This window comes from Plecotus auritus, assembly GCF_963455305.1.
Source record: "Plecotus auritus genome assembly, chromosome: 5".
Taxonomy (NCBI): Eukaryota; Metazoa; Chordata; class Mammalia; order Chiroptera; family Vespertilionidae; genus Plecotus; species Plecotus auritus.
The window spans coordinates 136,743,317-136,762,997 of record NC_137776.1 but is presented as its reverse complement, the minus strand read 5'-3'; the positions used below and the strand labels follow the sequence as shown (position 1 = coordinate 136,762,997).

The window sequence follows — 19,681 nt, the reverse complement described above, 5'->3', positions numbered from 1 at the left end:
AATAAGCTTTAGTGAACCTGAGAAAATATAAATGAACTGGAAATGTCATACAATGTGCATAGTTTTAGCACACAAGAAAGTCTTTCTATTTGGTTAACATCTATAATAGAAATCTCACTTGGAGAAAACACTATTATTGTTCTCTTGTTTTCAAAATCAACTAATATGCATTACACCTTAACATACCTAAAAACTGTTGATGATGTTGACTTTGGGCAATTACAGTTTGCTCAACAGATGTGCCTGTCTGTTGACCACTTCCTGTGAAACCATCTGCAACCCCATCCACTTTCTGCATAGGCTTGTACCTAAAATATTAGATGGGAAAAAACAAATAAACCAAATTATTCCTTGCTTTTTTGTACTGTACAAAACTCCCAAGGCATTCAATTTTATCCTGTCTTCTTAAATGTTTCATGATAGTTGGATAGGATTCTTTTCCCTTGACAGTCTCATAAAGCTAAAATGAAGAAAGTTTCAATTGTGAAAAGAAAAAAGGGGGAGGGGCTAGGAAGAAGACCCATTTTTGAAAATTCAGAAATCTACCGAAGAAAGAGTTATGAGGCATTTGTTTGGACACCAACGGCAAAGATGTTCATGGTTATAGTGTTAATGATTTGAATATAACTTTTAATGGCCAATGGGTCAAGGTAGAAACACTTTAAATATGTTGGGAATGTAATCTAAACAAAGATCTAGAGGTAGGGCCTGAGAAATGTTGATGAATGGCTTTCAATTTATTAATATCTCTAAAATATGAATCAGCCTATCAACTCTATCATATCTTTTAAAACCTCCCAAGCATCTCAACACATTCGTCTCCCTTAACTCTTCTCCATATCTACAAACAGAAAAACCCTAAGTATCAGCTTGCAGCAAAACACATGCAAGAATCCATCTATAAGTCTACTTTACCAAATTAAGAAAAAGAAAAAAAACAAAGTCACCTACAGTTATGTATTTATCTTAGGTCCTAGTCATACAAACTCATGAACTTTGCATACTGCTAAGAAAGAAAAAAAAATATGTTTCAGTAGCATGGGCAAGAAGGAAAGCCTGCTTGGAAGACATAAAAAATATATTAAAAACTGGGCAACCCTGCTAGGATAAACAAATACAAAATAAGAAATAAGCATCAGCCCTAGCTGCTTTGGCTCAGTGGATAGAGCGTCGGCCAGCTGACTGAAGGGTCCCAGGTTCAATTCTGGTCAAGGGCACATGCCCATGTTGCGGGCTCGATCCCTAGTAGGGGCTGTGTAGGAGGCAGCCAATCAATGATTCTCTCTCATCACTGATGTTTCTATCTCTCTCTCCCTCTCCCTTCCTCTCTGAAATCTAAGAATATATTTTAAAAAAAGAAAGCATCAACTATAATTTTTCTTTTTCCAAGATTTTTTCCGTAAGATTCAACTTATTTTATTTCATAAATTTAGAAAAACTAAGAAAAATTGAGATTTATATCCTAGAGATACCATCATTCACTTTAGGATGTCTGTCCCTCATTCTTTTTTTCCCCTCATTTCTAATTATACTTATAGACAAAACCACCTCCAAACACTTGATTCTTACATTAATACCATAAGGCAAGTGGATCATTAATATGAATTATTGTCACTGACAATGTCCGTAATACATGAACAGGATAAACTCAAAGATGGCTGCACTCATAGCAGATACAGATTGAACAGTCCTGGTGAAACATCATACAAACTAATGCTTTAGTTAGCTTAAAGAATGATTCAATCTTGAATGCTATTAATTATAAATTAGATAAATGAAACTTCAAAGAAAAACTGCAGTCACTCATAATGATATTTATATTTATTTCTAAAATGACAAAAATAAAGTCAGAAGATGAACAGAGGAGAAGAAACCAAGATGGCGGCATAGGTAAGCACCTAAACTGCTGCCTCGCACAACAATTTCAAAACTACAACTAAAAGACAGAACGGACACCATCCAGAACCACAGGAAAGCTGGCTGAGTGAAAATTCTACAACTAGAAGGAAAGAGAAAAGCTCACAGAGAATTGAAGGTACGGCAAAGGGTCTTTGTGCGCGCAGAGAGGAAGGGCGGCTGAGAGCCTGGCTGACTATCTCTGGCGGAAGGGGTAAGGAAGTCCCCGACCACACTGAACCCCAGTTCTGACTGCACTGAACCCCAGTCCCAGGTGAAACCCCGTGGACCCAGGCTCATACAGGGGGAGTCTGGACTGTCAGGTAGAGAGAAAGGCACCCGGAGGCTCGGAGACCCGGGGGAGCCCCAGTGGGCAGGGGTCTGGAGGCGCGCACGCCAGTGTGCACAAAGGCTGCGGAGGTTGCCACAGGCTTTCCCTAGCAGAAGGGAGCCGGAAGCTCCTGACTGCACTGAACCCCAGTTCTGACTGCACTGAACCCCAGTTCCAGGCGAGCCCCTGGGGACCCACGCTCTTGTGGGGGGAATCTGGACACTCGGGCAGAGACTCGAGAGCCGGGGAAGGCAGAGGTCTGGAGGCGCGCACATGCCAGTGCATACAGAGGCTGCAGAGGTTGCCACAGGCTTTCCCTAGTGGAAGGGAGTCAGAGGATTCTGACTGCACTAAGCCCCAGTTCTGACTGCACTGAACCCCAGTTTCAGGTGAGCCCCTGGGGACCCACGCTCTTGGGGGGGAATCTGGACTCTTGGGCGGAGACTCGGGAGCTGGGGAAGGCAGAGGTCTGCAGGCGCGCATGTGCACAAGGGCAAGGCTGACTGGAAGCCAAGACTGTCTGCTCCGCCCTGAGACTCCACCCCATCCAAGCTGAGCACAGAGGCTATTGCAATTTGGCAAGTCTAATCCTATAAGGCTATCTCCAGCACCGAACTTCTCCCAGCGTAGACACAGCTGATCCTTACAGCCAACTGGCCTGGAGGTCAATTCCTCCCAGTGATACCAACAACAATCAAGACTTAATTACAACAAGGCTGTACACACAGTCCACAAAGGGGTGCACCAAGAGTGTCCACCTAAGGTTAACTGGGGAGGCCGACCCACTGGGCCATATAGAAAACCTAGCACACAAATCTACCCTACCAACTCAGGGAAGCAGTGAAAATGCAGCATCAAAGAAACAGATCACAAATGAAAGAAATGGAAGAAAACAAACGACTGGATATAGAATTCAAAACCACGGTTATAAGGCTTTTCAAGAATATCCTAGAAAAGGCTGATAAATATAACGAGACCCTCGAAGATATGAAAAAGGACCAACTAGAAATTAAACATACACTGACTGAAATAAAAAATATTATACAGAGACCCAACAGCAGACTAGAGGAACACAAGAATCAAGTCAAAGAATTGAAATACAAAGAAGCAAAAAACACTCAACCGAAAAAGCAAAAAGAAAAAAAAACTCCAAAAAGTTGAAGATAGTGTAAGAAGCCTCTGGGACAACTTCAAGCGTACCGACATCAGAATTATGGGGGTGCCAGAAGAAGAGAGAGAGCAAGATACTGAAAACCTATTTGAAGAAATAATGACAGAAAACTTTCCCCACCTGGTGAAAGAAATAGACTTACAAGTCCAGGAAGCACACAGAACCCCAAACAAAAGGAACCCAAAGAGGACCACACCAAGACACATCATAATTAAAATGCCAAGAGCAAAAGACAAAGAGAGAATACTAAAAGCAGCAAGAGAAAAACAGTTAATTACCTACAAGGGAGCACCCATATGATTGTCAGCTGATTTCTCAACAGAAACTATGCAGGCCAGACGGGAGTGGCAAGAAATTTTCAAAGTGATGAATAGCAAGAACCTACAACCAAGATTACTCTACCCAGCAAAGCTATCATTCAGAATTGAAGGTCAGATAAAGAGCTTCACAGATAAGAAAAAGCTAAAGGAGTTCATCACTGCCAAACCAGTATTATATGAAATGCTGAAAGGTATTCTTAAAGAAGAGGAAGAACAAAAAAGTAAAGATAAAAATTATGAACAACAAATACATATCTATCAACAAGTGAACCTAAAAATCAAGTGAATTAAAAACCTGAGGAACAGAATAATTTGGTGAATATAATAGAATCAGGGGCATAGAAAGGGAGTGGACTGATAATTCTCAGGGGGAAATGGGTATGGGGGTGTTCAGGAAGAGACTAGACAAAAATCATACACCTATGGATGAGGACAGTGGGGGGGAGGTAAGGGCAGAAGGTGGGGTGGGAACCGGGTGGAGGGGAGCTATGGGGGGAAAAAGGAGAAACAATTGTAATAATCTGAATAAAGATTTATTAAAAAAAAAAAAAGATGAACAGAGTGAAAAAAGGGTACAGCTCTTCACCCCTGTTATCACTTGAGTGATGACTCCACATCACCGAAATGCTGGTTGCTATTTTCTAATGACATCAAAGAACTCAAATATGTTCTTTTATTTAACGGAAAAACCATCAGAAAGTACTTTTCAATTGGTTCATACCAAGAAATGGCAGAAGGGATAGTACTGTGATGTTCTAGAAATGTTGTTTATGAAAAATGCAATTTTTTTCATTTTCCTCCTTAAAAATTATCTTAGCAAGGCAAAAAATCTTTCTGAGGCAAATACTTTGAGTACTTCTGTGGGGGAGTTGCTAACCATTCATTCTGTCTAGAAAATTTGAATGATTTTATTCTTAGTAAATGAATTAAACAAAGTTTCCTGTCCTCATTGATCCATCTCAGGTCATTTGATTTTACCCTCCTTTTATCAGCTATGAAATTTTATATTTTATATAAAATAGGCTAAAATTGCTTAACCATGTTTCTTCATTTAAGTTAATTAAGTATGACATTCACAGAGTTAATAAACAAAAGTGGTTAAAGGAATTGGAATGATTTACTCTGAAGACTAGAAAATGGAAATGTTTCCTATAGAAGTTAATATATTAAATTTTGAAATTAGTGAGTAATTATGAGATTTTTCGAAGCTATGCTTCATCAAATTTCCTTAGTCCTTCACAAATGCTTAATGGGCACAAATATCAAGGACAAGTGGAATTTCACCATAAAAGGAAATGACACATTTCTCTCAGTATGTGAGTTTTTAGAGAATGGATGCTATGTCACAACCTTCTTGCACAAAGTACTTAGCAAGCCTGCAAGCTTACAAGTAAAATTATCTGCTCCCTTAGAAAAATGTAGACATGAACGTTCCTAAGGGAAAGAAAGATTATATTTTTAACAAGCACTCAAAATCATAATTCATTATAATTAATGCATCATTATACTTAACAATAATGATATGAGAGGGAAGTGTTGATTATATGTACAGTGTATTACAGGAGATGAAAAATGCATCAATATTAGCTTATGGGAAAAAAATTAGTTGGTAAATTCTGGAGAAATGTTGCAGGTCAGTACTTAAATACATAACTTATATAGGAGATGTGAAGAAAAAAAAGAAAACAGAACTGAGAAATTAATGTTTTTATTCTAATCATAAAATTAAGGGTAGCAAGGTAAATAGTGGATTAAATGGATCAGGCAAAGATGCACTGTGTGTATCCATTCTTGGTTACTCTGTTGATAGGCTCTTTATAAGCCAGAACCTTATGTTGTACTTCCTCGGAGAAAGGTATGGGGACAAGTTTGGGAGGGGTCTGTGCCATAAAGAGTGACATCAAGAAGCACAGGAATATGGCTCATGTACAAGAGCAGTATTAGTGGGAGCTAAATATGAGAGAGCTTCCAGGTAGTGCTAACTTTAGCTTTTCCTGCTTTGTGTTAACTACTAAATCATGTGGTATAACAGTGTATTGTCTGGCATTGCATTGGTACTTAGAAGGAATTCCCGGAAATCACAAATATTGGACTGAGGAAAGCTAGATGGTCATATTTCTGATGCTCTAACAAAAAAAATCCTATCCCTGCCATCACCTCAGAGGGTTGGGTCTTCCCGGAGAAAGATGGAGTTTAACAGGAAGTCAAAAATATGAACATTAAAAGTAGGCTAAACAAATATCCGTGGTAACTGATTTTGCTTGGAAGAAACAGTTATAGATATTACTAGAGGCCCGGTGCATGAATTCTTGCTCCAGTGGGGTCCCTTGGTCTGGCCTGCGGGATCGGGCTGAAACTGGCTCTCTGACATTCCCCAACAGGTCCCAGATTGTAAGAGGGCACCGGCCAGGCCGAGGGACCCTACCTGTGCATGGGGCTGGGGAGGGACACAGGAGGTTAGTCAGTCAGGGAGGGACCGTGGGAGGGCTCCAGGACATGTCCGGCCCATCTTGCTCAGTCTCAATCGGCAGGACCCCAGCAGCAAGCTAACCTACTGGTTGGAGCATCTGCCCCCTGGTGGTCAGTGCATGTCATAATGACTGGTCAACTGGTCAACTGTCTGCCCCTGGTGATCAGTGCACGTAATAACAAGCAGTTGAGCGGCCTTAGCAGATCATTAGCATATTATGCTTTGATTGGTTGAAAGGATGACCAGATGACCGGACCCTTAGCATATTAGGCTTTTATTATATAGGATAGGATATTAGGTATGTCTGAACCCTTAGCATATTAGGCTTTTATTATATAGGATAGGATATTTAGGGTAGTTTTCCATAAATTTCAAATGCTAAACTCATCCTAGGTCAACCCAACAAACTCTTGGGAATGAGGTTTAGGATTTGATTATTTTAACAAGTTCTGAGATGTTTCTTAAGGAGCCTGCACAGCACCAGTCCATAGGAGACTCTTGGCCTGATACAAATTCCTTTAGCCCACTTTTGTAGAAGTATGTTGCTAACATTAGAGCTAAGCCATTTTTTTTATAAATGTCATCAGGTTTCAATAAACTGCATTTGGAATGTAAGTAAATATATCTGAATGTATGGTGAATGCATGAATGAATGCTCAGAGTAACATATTTCATTTTACATACTATTAATTGATCTTAACATATATCAAATCAATGTAACAAACATTCATTAAGCATTTACTATAGGCATAGCGCTTAGGGACATGGATTTGAAAAGGCTGCATATAAATAGAACTTTTCCAGCACTATTTTTTATAATCTATTGATTTACATAATTCAACATTCTCTTAATTCTGGTTGACTTTCAACTGATGTTTTAGAATTGAAACAATCATTTTCAGAATTCCTGCCTCTACCTTCTTCATAAAATTATCACTATTTAAATTCTAAACTGTAAAAACCAGAGGTACTTTTTACTGAAAAAAAATTGTTGAATCCTTTAAAAAACAAAACAGCTTAGTAATCTTTTAAACAACAGAACTCACTCCCTTTCCCCATTTATTTTATAAGTGCATTGTTTTTAGATTAGGCTTCCTTATAGTAGATTCTTAGCACTCCCCAGTTGCCTGTACTCTGAGAAAGACCTGTGCTGCATCTAATGAAGAAAGAGCTCTTGGTTTCAAAGTTAGTAAGAGGCAAATGATAATTTTAACAGCTTGCAACTCCATGGGCAATCAGAGCTAAAGTTGTTAATGATTAAGAAACCAAAGAAACTCTAATGCTTTAATAGCTGAGTGCATGCATGAAACCTGTCACTAACACAGAAAATTTGGAAAATTATTAGGAATCTTTCACCATGGGGTTAGTCTTAGCTGTTATTTAGAACTTGGACAGCTATAACTCCACTGTAAAATAATATCTAATTCTGTCAATAATTTCACATGTACAGACACTGGAGGAGTCCAAAGGAAGGCAAAGAATGGTATATATTTACCACTGCATTCAATGAACAGTACCAGGTGGAAGGACTTTCAACAGACTAAATGGAACATTTGGAAAAATCCCTTTGATGTAAGTGAAAAATGCAAATGCAAAATCTGAATTGTACAGGCAAATACAGTCATCATTATGTGTAAAACTCTAGAAAGTATGCAATCATTTAATTTGCATGAACAAATCTATATATTGAGCTCATAATTGGGGCAAAAGGTTAAAATTTTTTATTGGAATATTGAAATTCTCTTTGGAAATAGTCCCAGAAAGTCTTTCTATGTCTTGAGGTCTGAAATGAACCAAATGACATAAATGTGAACAGATCAGAGAAAACAGTGAATGATAAGAGTGCCATTTTTTTCAGAATAGTAACTAACTCCTTGATGTCACATTGAATATGTCTATATTTAAATGGCTTCCCACATCCACCCTGCTGGTCAATGCTAGCTACTCCATCTCTTCAATTCTTACTTGTGGCTCTTAGAGTATTTGTCTCTTCATTAGTTCTACATGTATAATTGGGCAAAGGAAGAAGGAAAAATTTAAATTCAATGGGGTAGTAGTATTAATTGTAGCAGTTCTAGGAAAACATTTGGGAGAGGTGGGGAAAGGAGGCTGAAGCTATTGGCTAAAATGGAAGCTGTGGATCATTCGTTCATTTAACACATATTTGACAATATGCTCAGTGCTCTCTTAGGTGCTGAGGATGAAATGTGCAAAGAGGCAGACAGGGTTCTCTTATTTCATGAATTTCTTCACTGACTCCTCTTAGCATGGATAATTTAACTGTATAGAACTGATTTAGTCTTGTTACAAATATGCATGACACTTTCATGACAGCTCTTTTATCTATAGCTGAGCCCTTCTGTTAAACTGATTCTAGATAGATGCCTCCACTCCTTTATTTGGAGAATAACAACCTGACTCCACCTAATGGCAAGACAGCAACAAAAACAAAGAAGGGTATCTGAGGCTTTATCCAGGAAAAAAATAAATCAGTGAGGTTCTTGCATATAGCAAAATTAAGTGGGTCTCAATATCCTTAACAGTAAATAGCGATGTAATTGCCAAACAAACTCATGCATACGAAATGCTTATTGCAGAACATTTCAAATGTTCAATAAATGCTCATAGAAGAATAAGTGGTGACTTTCATTAATATTATCAAACTTTACATTAGTTACTATAGTTAACAGTTACTGAATTGTGATTCTCCTGTCTTCAATGGAAAATATCTTCACATTACGGAGTGCTTCAGTGGCACAGTGAACATTAAATATCTACAAGCTGAGATTCCTTATTTGTCTCCAAAAGCCAAATGAACAGGCACTGATCATCTTCCTGCTGAAAACTCCTGCCACCCTCAGCTGCCTCAGAGCCATTTACCAGCCGTAGGTGCTAACTCTGAAGGGACTTCAGGGAATTCATAGTTTAGGAAAGGAATTGTAAACTATTTACATCAATCAAAGTTGAAAACCACTGGCCTAGAGGTATAAAGAAATGGAAACCACACTTGCCCAATTGCCAGGCTTCATTCTTATCCAAAACAGCCTTATTCTTAAAGAAATATTTTGCTCTAGGGCACCAGTATAATAATGATAATAGCAATTAATACTTATCTAACACTTGCATTTTTCCAGTTATAAGAACACTTTATATACTTTTTTTCACTTGAACTTCAAAGCCTTCTGTGAGGTAGTCTATTATTAATTCCCATTTAGCAGATGAAGACATCGAGTTTCAGTGAAGCTCCGTCAACACTCTGCAGAAGTGTCAAAGCAGCCTGTACTCGAACACATACTTCCCAATGTTAAATACAGAGATCTTCTCACTTGTCTATGAAAACTAGATGAAGAAAGGTCTTCTAATAACCAAGGTTCTAGTCCTCACTCTCTCCTGAGAAACATGTATGCTTTCACATATGTCTACAGCCAAAGCAAAAGTAGCCCTGTTGTACCATCTTTCTAATAGGCCTCTAGCCCCCCTTCCCTCACCCCAGTGCCACAAATGTTCCTTTTTTCACAGGATCTAATTCCTGTGGAGAGACTACATGAAGAGTGAGGAAATGACATATTCCCTCACATATTTAGGACATACTAAAGTGTGATTTTCTTCCCCTTTATTATATATGCAAACATTTTATTACATGTGTACATTTCTGTTTGGGTTATCTTAACCCTTGAAGGGTGGACTTCACCTAAGAATAAAGACAAGAGGACTGGGTTCTAGTCCTGATTGCTCTATGACCTTGGATAAGTTGTCTACCCTTTATAGACTTCAGTTTTCTCAGCAAGAAGATGAGTTGGACTAGGTGATCTCTTCCATCCAGCTCTAAGAACATTCTATTATTCTGTGATATCTCTTTGAGATGTGATGGGCATATTTGGTATGCAACTGTTGGTTGTTAAGTATTTGTTGAAGGAATGATAACTACAGTTTAAATATTTTGAGGAAGGCTATGGGATCAAACACAGCCAAGCACATTGTCAAAAGCACTTGGCTCTATTCCACCACTTTTGCTGCAGGGATTTGGAAGAAAAACTAAAATGTATGTGTCAACACCCTCTACGTGCTTCTTTTAAATATTAAAAACAAAACTGCAACAAACATTTTTACTTAGTTTTTAGATCTGAAAATTACTGATCTCCATAATAACCTAATTTATTTATTGTATGAATTATGGTAGACAATAATTTATGGGTGAATTCCCTTGGAAACTAAAGATTACCACATGTGGCATGTAAGTTATTTTCATATATAATATTTTCGGCAGAAGGTATTAAAAAACAACAACTATTATACAGTCTTCTGTTTCTTTAACCAGGGTACTTTACTTCTTCTTGATCACCTATAATTCCGTCAATTAGCCAGTTATTTAACTGTGTTAGACTAGATTCTAGTCACTAGAGTGATACTCAAAGGACCTACTGGAGTGCAGCCTGCTGTGTTGAATAACCCAAGGCAAATAGAAGACCCCTGTCTACTTATATTTCCTCTTGCCTGCTTTTGTATCTCACGATTTCATGTGAATCAAGTGGGCTCTAATCTGCTTCTATATTTTAGGTAAATAGCTTGAGAATGGCTTTATCGTCTCAATTAAGCTACACTACAGGCTCTGTGACACCTGTTTTTTCAATCAGAAGCTATTTCCATTTATTTCTTTACTCATGGCTATGTTCCTTATGGTTGTGTTGCTGGAAATCTGATTTGTAGATAAGTGAAATTTCCCTTTACTACCTTATCAAAAAGTCAAGTGAAATACCATATGTAAAGGAGATCTAACAATTATAAAGGTATACAAAACAGCAATCAGATCAATATTTCTGCTACAACTACTATTCCAAACTTATCAGAAAAATGACTTCTAAAACTTCCCTTTTATTTGACAAAATAATCACTGCATATACTTGAATTTTCTTAATATAATAATACATGAAACATGTATTTCTACTATGGAAGATGTGCACATATAGATGAATACAATAAATCTTGAGGCACTTAAACAATTTGAATATTCCAAAACTAGAGGCCCAGTGCATGGAATTCGTGCACTCTGGAGGAGTGGGGTTCCTCAGCCAAGCCTGCACCCTCTCATAGTCCAGGAGCCCTTGGGGGATATCCAAATGATGGCTTAGGATGTCAGCTGGACATCCTTAGCACTGCCCCGGAGGCGGGAGAGGCTCCTCCCACCGCTGCTGTGCTTGCCAGCCGTGAGCCCAGCTTCTGGTTGAGTGGCACTCCCCCTGTGGGAGTGCACTGACCACCAGGGGGCAGCTCCTGCATTGAGCATCTGTCCTCTGGTGGTCAGTGTGCATCATAGTGACTGGTTGTTCCGCTGTTCAGTTGATTTGCATATTAGCCTTTTATTATATAGGACTGGAGGCCCGGTGCACGAAATTCGTGCATGGGGGGGTGTGTCCCTCAGCCCAGCCTGCACCCTCTCCAATCTGGGACCCCTTGAGGGATGTCCAACTGCCTGTTTAGGCCCGATCCTGGTAGGATCAGGCCTAAATGGGCAGTCGGACATCCCTCTCACAATCCAGGACTGCTGGCTCCCAACTGCTCACCTGCCTTCCTGATTGCCCCTAACTGCTTCTGCCTGCCAGCCTGATCACCCCCTAACCACTCCCCTGCCAGCCTGATTGATGCCTAACTGCTCCCCTGCCAGCCTGTTTGCCCCTAACTGCCCTCCCCTGCAAGCCTGGTCACCCCTAACTGCTCTCCCCTGCAGGCCTGGTCACCCCTAACTGCCCTCCCCTGCAGGCCTGGTCCCCCCCCAACTGCTCTCCCCTGCAGGCCTGGGTCCCCTGCAACTGCCCTTCCCTGCAGGCCCGGTTACCCCCAACTTCCCTCCTCTGCCATCCTGGTCACCCCTAACTGCCCTCCCCTGCTGGCCTGATTGCCCATAACTGCCCTCCCTCGCAGGCCTCGGCCCTCCCAACTGCCCTACCCTGCTGGCCATCTTGTGGCAGCTATCTTGTGTCCACATGGGGGCAGCCATCTTGTGTGTTGGAGTGATGGTCAATTTGCATATTACTCTTTTATTAGTTAGGATAGAGGCTTGGTGCACAGGTGGGTGCTAGCTGGTTTGCCCTGAAGGGTATCCCGGATCAGGGTCGGGGTTCCCTTGGGGCATGGGGCAGCCTGGGCGAGGGGCCTGTGGTGGTTTGCAGGCCAGCCATGCCCCCTGGCAACCCAAGCAGAGGCTCTGGTATCTGGGATTTATTTATCTTCTATAATTGAAACTTTGTAGACTTGAGCAGAGCCAAGCCTCCTGCTTACTCTGTGGCCACAGCCATTTTTCTTGGGATTTATTTATCTTGTATAATTGAAACTTTGTAGCCTTGAGTGCAGGCCTAGAGCCGCCAGGGTGTGCAGAAAGCTTGGCTTCCTCCATTGCCAGGGGCAACTCAAGCTTCCTGCTCTCTCCAGCTCCGTGGCTGCCGCCATTTTTGTTGGGATTTATTTATCTTCTATAATTGAAAGTTTGTAGCCTTGAGTAGAGGCCTAGGCCGGCCAGGGTGTGTGGAAAGCTTGGCTTCCTCCATTGCCGGGGAAACCCAAGCCTCCTGCTCGCTCCGTGGCCACAGCCATCTTGGTTGGGTTAATTTGCATACTTGCTCCTGATTGGGTGGTGGGCGTGGCTTGTGGGTGTAGCAGAGTGGTGGTTAATTTGCATGTTACTCTTAGATAGGATATTGAATACTATGTTGCTTGTATTTTAACAGGAGAATGGCAATCTCTTCTGATATGAATTTTAATATATTCAATGGAATCATTTGAGTTTTGAAATCATCTTATTTTAAGCCATAAAACAAATGACATGCTCTTTCCCACTGTTTACAACAAATACTCTTATGCCTACATTCAGACTTAGGGAGAAAACCTCTCCTCTCCCATCCAAGTGTTTCTGCTCAATGGGCAATCTGCCTTCACTTCAGGTCTATTGATGCTGCCAGTTGATAGAATCCTTCAGACACAAGGGATATCTCCCTCTGTACTGCTAATCCAATGAGGAGTCCATGAAGTTGATAACACTAACTCTGCAATCAGTTAGCTAGACACCATTCCAGGAGCAACTGTCTATAATCCAAAACTTTTGTAATTAAAAAAAATTAAAGGAAATTTTAGGATTTCCTTGGTTCTCTAATATTCTTATTTCATGAGAAAGTAAAAACTAACTAAAGTTGGCACAATTTATTAATATTACTAAAAGTTTTACATCACTTCTTAAATACATCCATATTATATCTAATTCTAAAAAAAAAACATTTACTACTATACTGTGATTGTAGAGTTCATATGACTTGTTAACCTTCACATCCCTGGAACCTTTTAATTAAGAGACCTTTGTAAATCCTAGGTCTTGCTTCCCTAACCCAGGCTTTAAAAAAAATGTATCTTAAAGGCTTCCATTTCCATGAAAACTTGCTTGGTAGGATTTTTTTGCAGTTATATCACAGGAAGAAATTGGCATCTGCTGTCTTAGGTGCAATTCATTAAGCTTTTTTTATATTTAAGTTTAAGCATGTGTTAATTTTGAATCAAACTTTTTTTTCTTTATTGTACCATCACCTCCACTATGTAGTGCTGCTATACGTGAGTGCAGAGACCTCATAAATTAAAAGCTATAAATATTGCCATAACAGGTGGAAAAAAATCATAACCCAAGACAATAACACTTTGTTACTTTCATACAAACTCCATCTCCAAACACATTATGTGTTAGTGTCCTATGATTTATTTTATTATTTTTTTCAGAGCCCTTCTTAATATCTTTCGTGAAATATACCTCAAAACATAAGGATCAGCAACTTAAAAAATACAGTTCAGAATCTGTGAATTAAAAATCTAAATCCCTTGAGGTATCTTCACATCATATCCAATCTTGTCCTGACTCTTCAGTTTGGGACACTTGCACTAGAAACTATGACTGTGTTAAAACCATTTTACCTCTAGTCTCTTCCCATTACATATGTCTATCCTAAAACCAAAAAGTCATCTCTCTGGAAAAAAAATCTGAAAGTTTCATTGTTTTGCTTCAAAGCCTTATACAACTTCAAAGCTACATTCTGTAAAAAGAACAAACTTAACTTCATATACAACTAATTCCTTTAATCTCAGATCCAAACTACGTTTTAAATCTCATTTCCCACTAAACTATTAAACCTTCTCAATTCTTCTTCTGCAATGCCAACCTCACCAAATCAGAGCATTTAACAGACATAGTGAACTTTGTCCCTCTATACTTTTGTTTACATTATTCCCTCTGCCTGAATGTTCCTCTCTTTCTGATTCCTCTAAATCCCTACTCAAATAGCACTTTCTCTATGAAATTTCCTAGTCCTACATCTCCGAGAATTTGATAAAAATTACTCTGTATTCCAATAGGTCCTTGATCAAAGCTTTATTTTAGTACTTCTCATACTGCATTACTTAAACAACAACAGCAACAACAACAAAAAACCAAAAAAACAACAAACAAGCAAACATGTGCCTCCCCAACTAATTTCTTAACTCCTCAAAGGTAAGGGCTGTGACTTCTCTCTGATTTCAGAGCTTGGTAATAGGAGGGACTCAATTAGTACTTTCTGTCTAAATAGACAAGGAACTCCTGTGTGATATATTCTTTCTCCAGCAATGACTTAGAGCTAATACTTCTGATGGCTAAGGAACTAATCATCGCAGATCAATGGATTAGGCAGAATGATGCAGATTATCTGATTACCTATGTGTAGACTTTCTGCTACCTAATTCTGCATGCTCAATTGTAAAGATAAATTATAACTACTGCCACAGCTGTACTACACTAGGGTGGGGGGGGGGAGAGAGAGAGAGATAGAGAGAGAGAGAGAGAAAGAGAGAGAGAGATCTTTCATTGTATTTACTCCAAACTGTAATATAAGCCACATGAGACTAGAAGGACCTCAGCTATATAACAGCATCATGGGCTTGTATAAACCATTTGATCTGAGACTTAACTGAAAAATAGGACTATTAGTGCTTTGATTGTCACAAGGCTGTGGGGCCAGACTAGACTGAGGTATCTTCAATTCTAAGATCAATGGTTCCATCCATCCATCCATCCATCCATCCATCCATCCATCCACCCACCCACCCACCCATGAATGCTTGAGCTTTCTTACAGCTCTAATACCTACAATTCTACATCTATGAAAGTTGGATTCAAATAAAGTACAAGAAGCCCCAAACATTCTGAAAGAATTTATACTGTGTCAAAAGGAATGGCTCGAGGGATGTGCAGAATAGCAGGTAACAAACTCATGAATATGAAACGCATTTCTCCAGTTGGTATTTTCTTGGGTATGTTTTTTATGCTTGTGTTTAGTTCCCCTGTCTGAACAGCTTGGGATAGCACATTTAACTTAAAAGGGGCCAAACAGGCTGACTGATAAGTAATTTTGAAATATTTGGAAAATAGGCAGGATGAATAAAATTCTAAATCATATCTGAGAACTGTCTGTCGTGAAAGCATGCCAACAATGGTGACATTCTTTCACACATATATTTGTTCTATTTGTTCAGAAAGAAAAGGAGACCGAACATCTGAAGAAACACATAGCTTTGACATGTCAATGACAATTGCAGAGTCTACCTTTGTTTCTGTTGCATGGGTTGTTGCCTCATAGCCATATACTGCATGTCTTCTTGCAGACGATTGAGAGGGGAATCTGGCTTGACACGAATCCCATAGTAATGGTACTTGGAGTTTCCTCTTCATAAAAGAACAACAAACATTAGAGACACAAAAAGTCAGTCAAACCTGTATTAATCATATAGGATGTCCAATAACTTCTCGCTTGGAAAAATATATAAAAGCAGCATATTAATGTTATATATTTGTGATGTGTTCTGGATACTTTTATATTTTGATGGTGAATACATTTGGGGAATCATAATAAGATTCTAAATCCACTTGTTCAAGGCCCCCCAAAAAGTCCTTATAAACTTTCTCTTAAATATTGTTAAATAGTCCACTTATTCCATTTAAGCTACATTTTTATTTTAAAATTTATGTTTTAAATTTAATTTAGAAAGGTAATAGTGAGAAAAAAATTCTGACCAACAAAAATTTATTAACAGGATAAAGGATTGAGCACTAAAGAATAATTTATAATAAAAAGGTTATACAGAACCAACAGAAAAAAATCGTAATTCTACCTTTCTTAGGTACTAGTAAATTCTACATTTTTCAAGTTCTATTACTGCAGGGATGATGAAGATAACTTCACTGATGCAAGATGTTGTACAGAAGTCTATTATATTTAATATTTTGAAGCCTAAAAAGAAGCATGCATTGACTCATTTTGAAACATTTTATTAGCCTCTGTTTTTATGGATTTATATTAGTTTTGCAGGCTGAATAAGATGTGTCACAACAGACATGGGGAAATTTCTCTGTGAAAATGGCAAATTTCCACCTGGAATAAAAATGTCACCATTACCCACGGTCAGGAGAAAGACCATATTTGTTATTAGAAATGACAAAGTTCAGTTCTAAATGAAATGTGAAATTCTTGCAAATATAACATTTTAAATATGTGAATTTTTACAAAGAGAAAATAGTTTTTCATAAGCCTATATATAGCAAGACATCAGTACTCTTTCAATTTTTTCTTTCATTTATAACAAGAAATGCAGCGAGAGTGTGAATTAAATATTTTATATAAAAACAGCACAATGTACAGTTGATGTATTATCGAATTGTACACCTGAAACCTATATAATTTTATTAACCAATCTCACCTCAATGAATTCAATCAAAAAATAAAATAGAAAAATAAGTAAATAAAAGTTGTGGGAGAATTTCAACATGAAATATACATGACAATGGATATCATTGAATTATGGTTAATTTTTTAAAGTTCAACAATGATAACCAAACAAAACAGAATTTTACTTCCAAAATTAAAGAACATATTTTAGATGAGCCCTAAATATATGAAAAAACATTAAAATCTTGCTATATAAATAATATTGCTAGTTTTTAAAAAATGTAGGGCATCTGAGTACCTATAAAGTTTCTGCAAAATGAACCAGTGTGGAAACCTAATGCCTCTACAGAAAGCTTTCCACTAGCAGAGATTATAGTATGTCTCCAAAACCCTCTACAGAATAGAGCAAAAAACAAAACCAAAAAATACAAACCCAATTAGTAGTGTTCTCTGTACAAAGTGGAGAATGACAAGGAGGCGTGGCAGGGTGAGAAGCAGCAGACGTTAACCAGGGGATACAGCCAATGACAGGGCTACAGTGTGAAATGGTGTCTCTCTTGTGTGACCACAAAGCAGATGAAGTGTCCAGTTTCTTTTTAGTTTCTTACAAATGAGCACTTGTTTGGGTTGGGGTGGGGGAGGTGGTTCTTTCCTTTGCATTGGCCATGGGGCAGGTCAGCACATCCCATGGTCTTGGATCAAACTTAATTTGTAAATGGGGTCTACAAATGGCACTTTTTCAGTTGCCTTTGTTTAGAAACATGGTGATTTCATTTACTTCTTAGCTAGTTCTAAAACTTGAGAAAATGTCTGGTTCTGGTTTGAATGAATTCACCAGTTAATTTTATCACTGGATAAATAAAAGTTCCACATACAGTTTGCTTTAAAAAACTGAGTTAATTTGTGTCATGATTTATATGGATTTTCTTTCTGGTTTAGAGGTAGAAAGTAGAGTTAATTCAGTTTCCCTGGTAGAAAGACTCAGTACTGTGACTCCTACCATTGTCAGTTTTTCTATGTGAGAGGCTCTGCTATCTTCATAACACAGCATTTGTTTAAACTTTCCCCACAGGATTTCTTTTCTCCTTATTCTTCTGGGCTGTGCTTTCCATCCTTAATTATAAATACTATATAACAATTTTAAAAGGAACAGAAGACATAATTGTTACACAGTGAGAACAGGGAAAAAAGAATACCAGAAAGTAAATGCTGCAATATTGCAATATGTACTTATAGAGTATGGATTCTACTCAATCACAAACCCAAACAACCCTAATTTTGTCACTTTCTATTTTAAAGATGTGTTTTAAGATTTGAATGGAGCTTCAAAATAGGATCCATTGAAATCCCTTTCACTAACAAAAGAAGCACAATAGAGCTTTAGAATGTTGAATAAAGCCCAGAGTTTCAAAATATTGGCACAGGATGCTTAACTACTGAGCCATTAGCTAGGAGATAAGAGGTTAGGTCCCAAACAATGATTTCTGGGGTGGGGGGGCATGGTGGTGGGGGAAATACTCAAGAAACAAAAGGTTTTTTTCAAGGGACTGAAAACCAGTATACATAGAAGAAAATACACTTATGAGAAAAATAAACCCCCAGCAATCTGAAAGCAACAGAAATAGTTCACTTGAAATGCAACAGAAAGAAATGATTCACACTCTGAATACATACAAAACTTATAAATCTAATAAAACTGACACAACCCTCTTTTCAGTATAAATTTATAATGTCAATTACTAAGACTCTTTATTTTATGAAGAATATTAATAAAAACCCTTTATTAGGATACTATGAAACTGTGACTTGAAACTAATTAAAGGTAGATCATCTAATGTAGCACCTTTATTTTTATACTATTTAATATGAATTTCTGTAAGATTTAGGAAATAAAGAAATCCATGTCTTTCTGCCCAGCTACTTAAAATATTTGTGTTATTATAAAAAAGTAAAAATGACCCTGCTTAAGGAAAGCATCTAGGAAGTAGTTTGGAGAAAGGGTTTAAGACATGAAATAACCATTCTGCCTCTAGACTTTTACAATCCACTGTTCAGCCACCAGTCAGGTTTCCTGCCTGTGATCCACCATCAATTGTCACCAGCCAAAAATTTAAGCTGTCTTGTTGCTATTTCTCCTGGTAAAGGCTAGTCAAGGAGCAATTGCTGACAACAACCAAGGAAACTCGGTACAGTCCCGAACAGGTTTTTCCAACAATTGCAACTAGGTTATCGGTCCCTGGTTTCCTTGGGCAGCCCCTAAATGTGAGTTGCTCACTGTATAATCTCACCCTTACAGGTCTGCATCCCAAAACTCTGGGTATAGAGCCCAGCAGTATTTAATGGTCCTATAAAAAGTACAATAAAATTTAAAATTTGTGTCATGCAAAAAAAAAAAAAAAATTAAAATGAAGCCCCACAGTTCTAAGTATTATTTCTATCATATTTTGACAAGGAAGTAAACAGAAAAACTAAGAGTCTTCTTCACATTATTGGCATCCATGCAATAAAACGAAACCATATTTTTTTTACTTCCATACATGTATGGTTTCACAATCAAGAATTTAAAAAGGCTAAAATGAGATTAATCAGGACCATGTCATTATTCAGGGCTTAAAACACCCATATTTTTCAAGTTCACCAAATGATTTTTAATTGCTCTCCAGAAATGACATGAGAAAAACTCAGCTTGAATTTCTTACTCCAGACATTTCAATGTAATTTTTCAAGAGTCAAGAGATAGAGAGTTTTCCATTTAATATGTTA

General features: G+C 38.2%; 1 protein-coding gene across 2 annotated transcripts in view; it reads right to left on the bottom strand.

Moving 5' to 3' along the window:
• The window catches only part of RFX3 (regulatory factor X3), a gene marked incomplete at its 3' end in the record, with an annotated part of 289,919 nt that overhangs the window by 48,227 nt on the left and 222,011 nt on the right, over positions 1 to 19,681 (bottom strand). For both annotated transcript variants that reach the window (XM_080671371.1, XM_080671370.1), the window contains exons 7-8: positions 15,799 to 15,918; positions 187 to 308 (exon numbers count right to left, since the gene is read on the bottom strand). In XM_080671371.1, the coding sequence (XP_080527497.1) occupies positions 187 to 308; positions 15,799 to 15,918 (242 nt within the window). The remainder of the gene's footprint in view (positions 1 to 186; positions 309 to 15,798; positions 15,919 to 19,681) is intronic.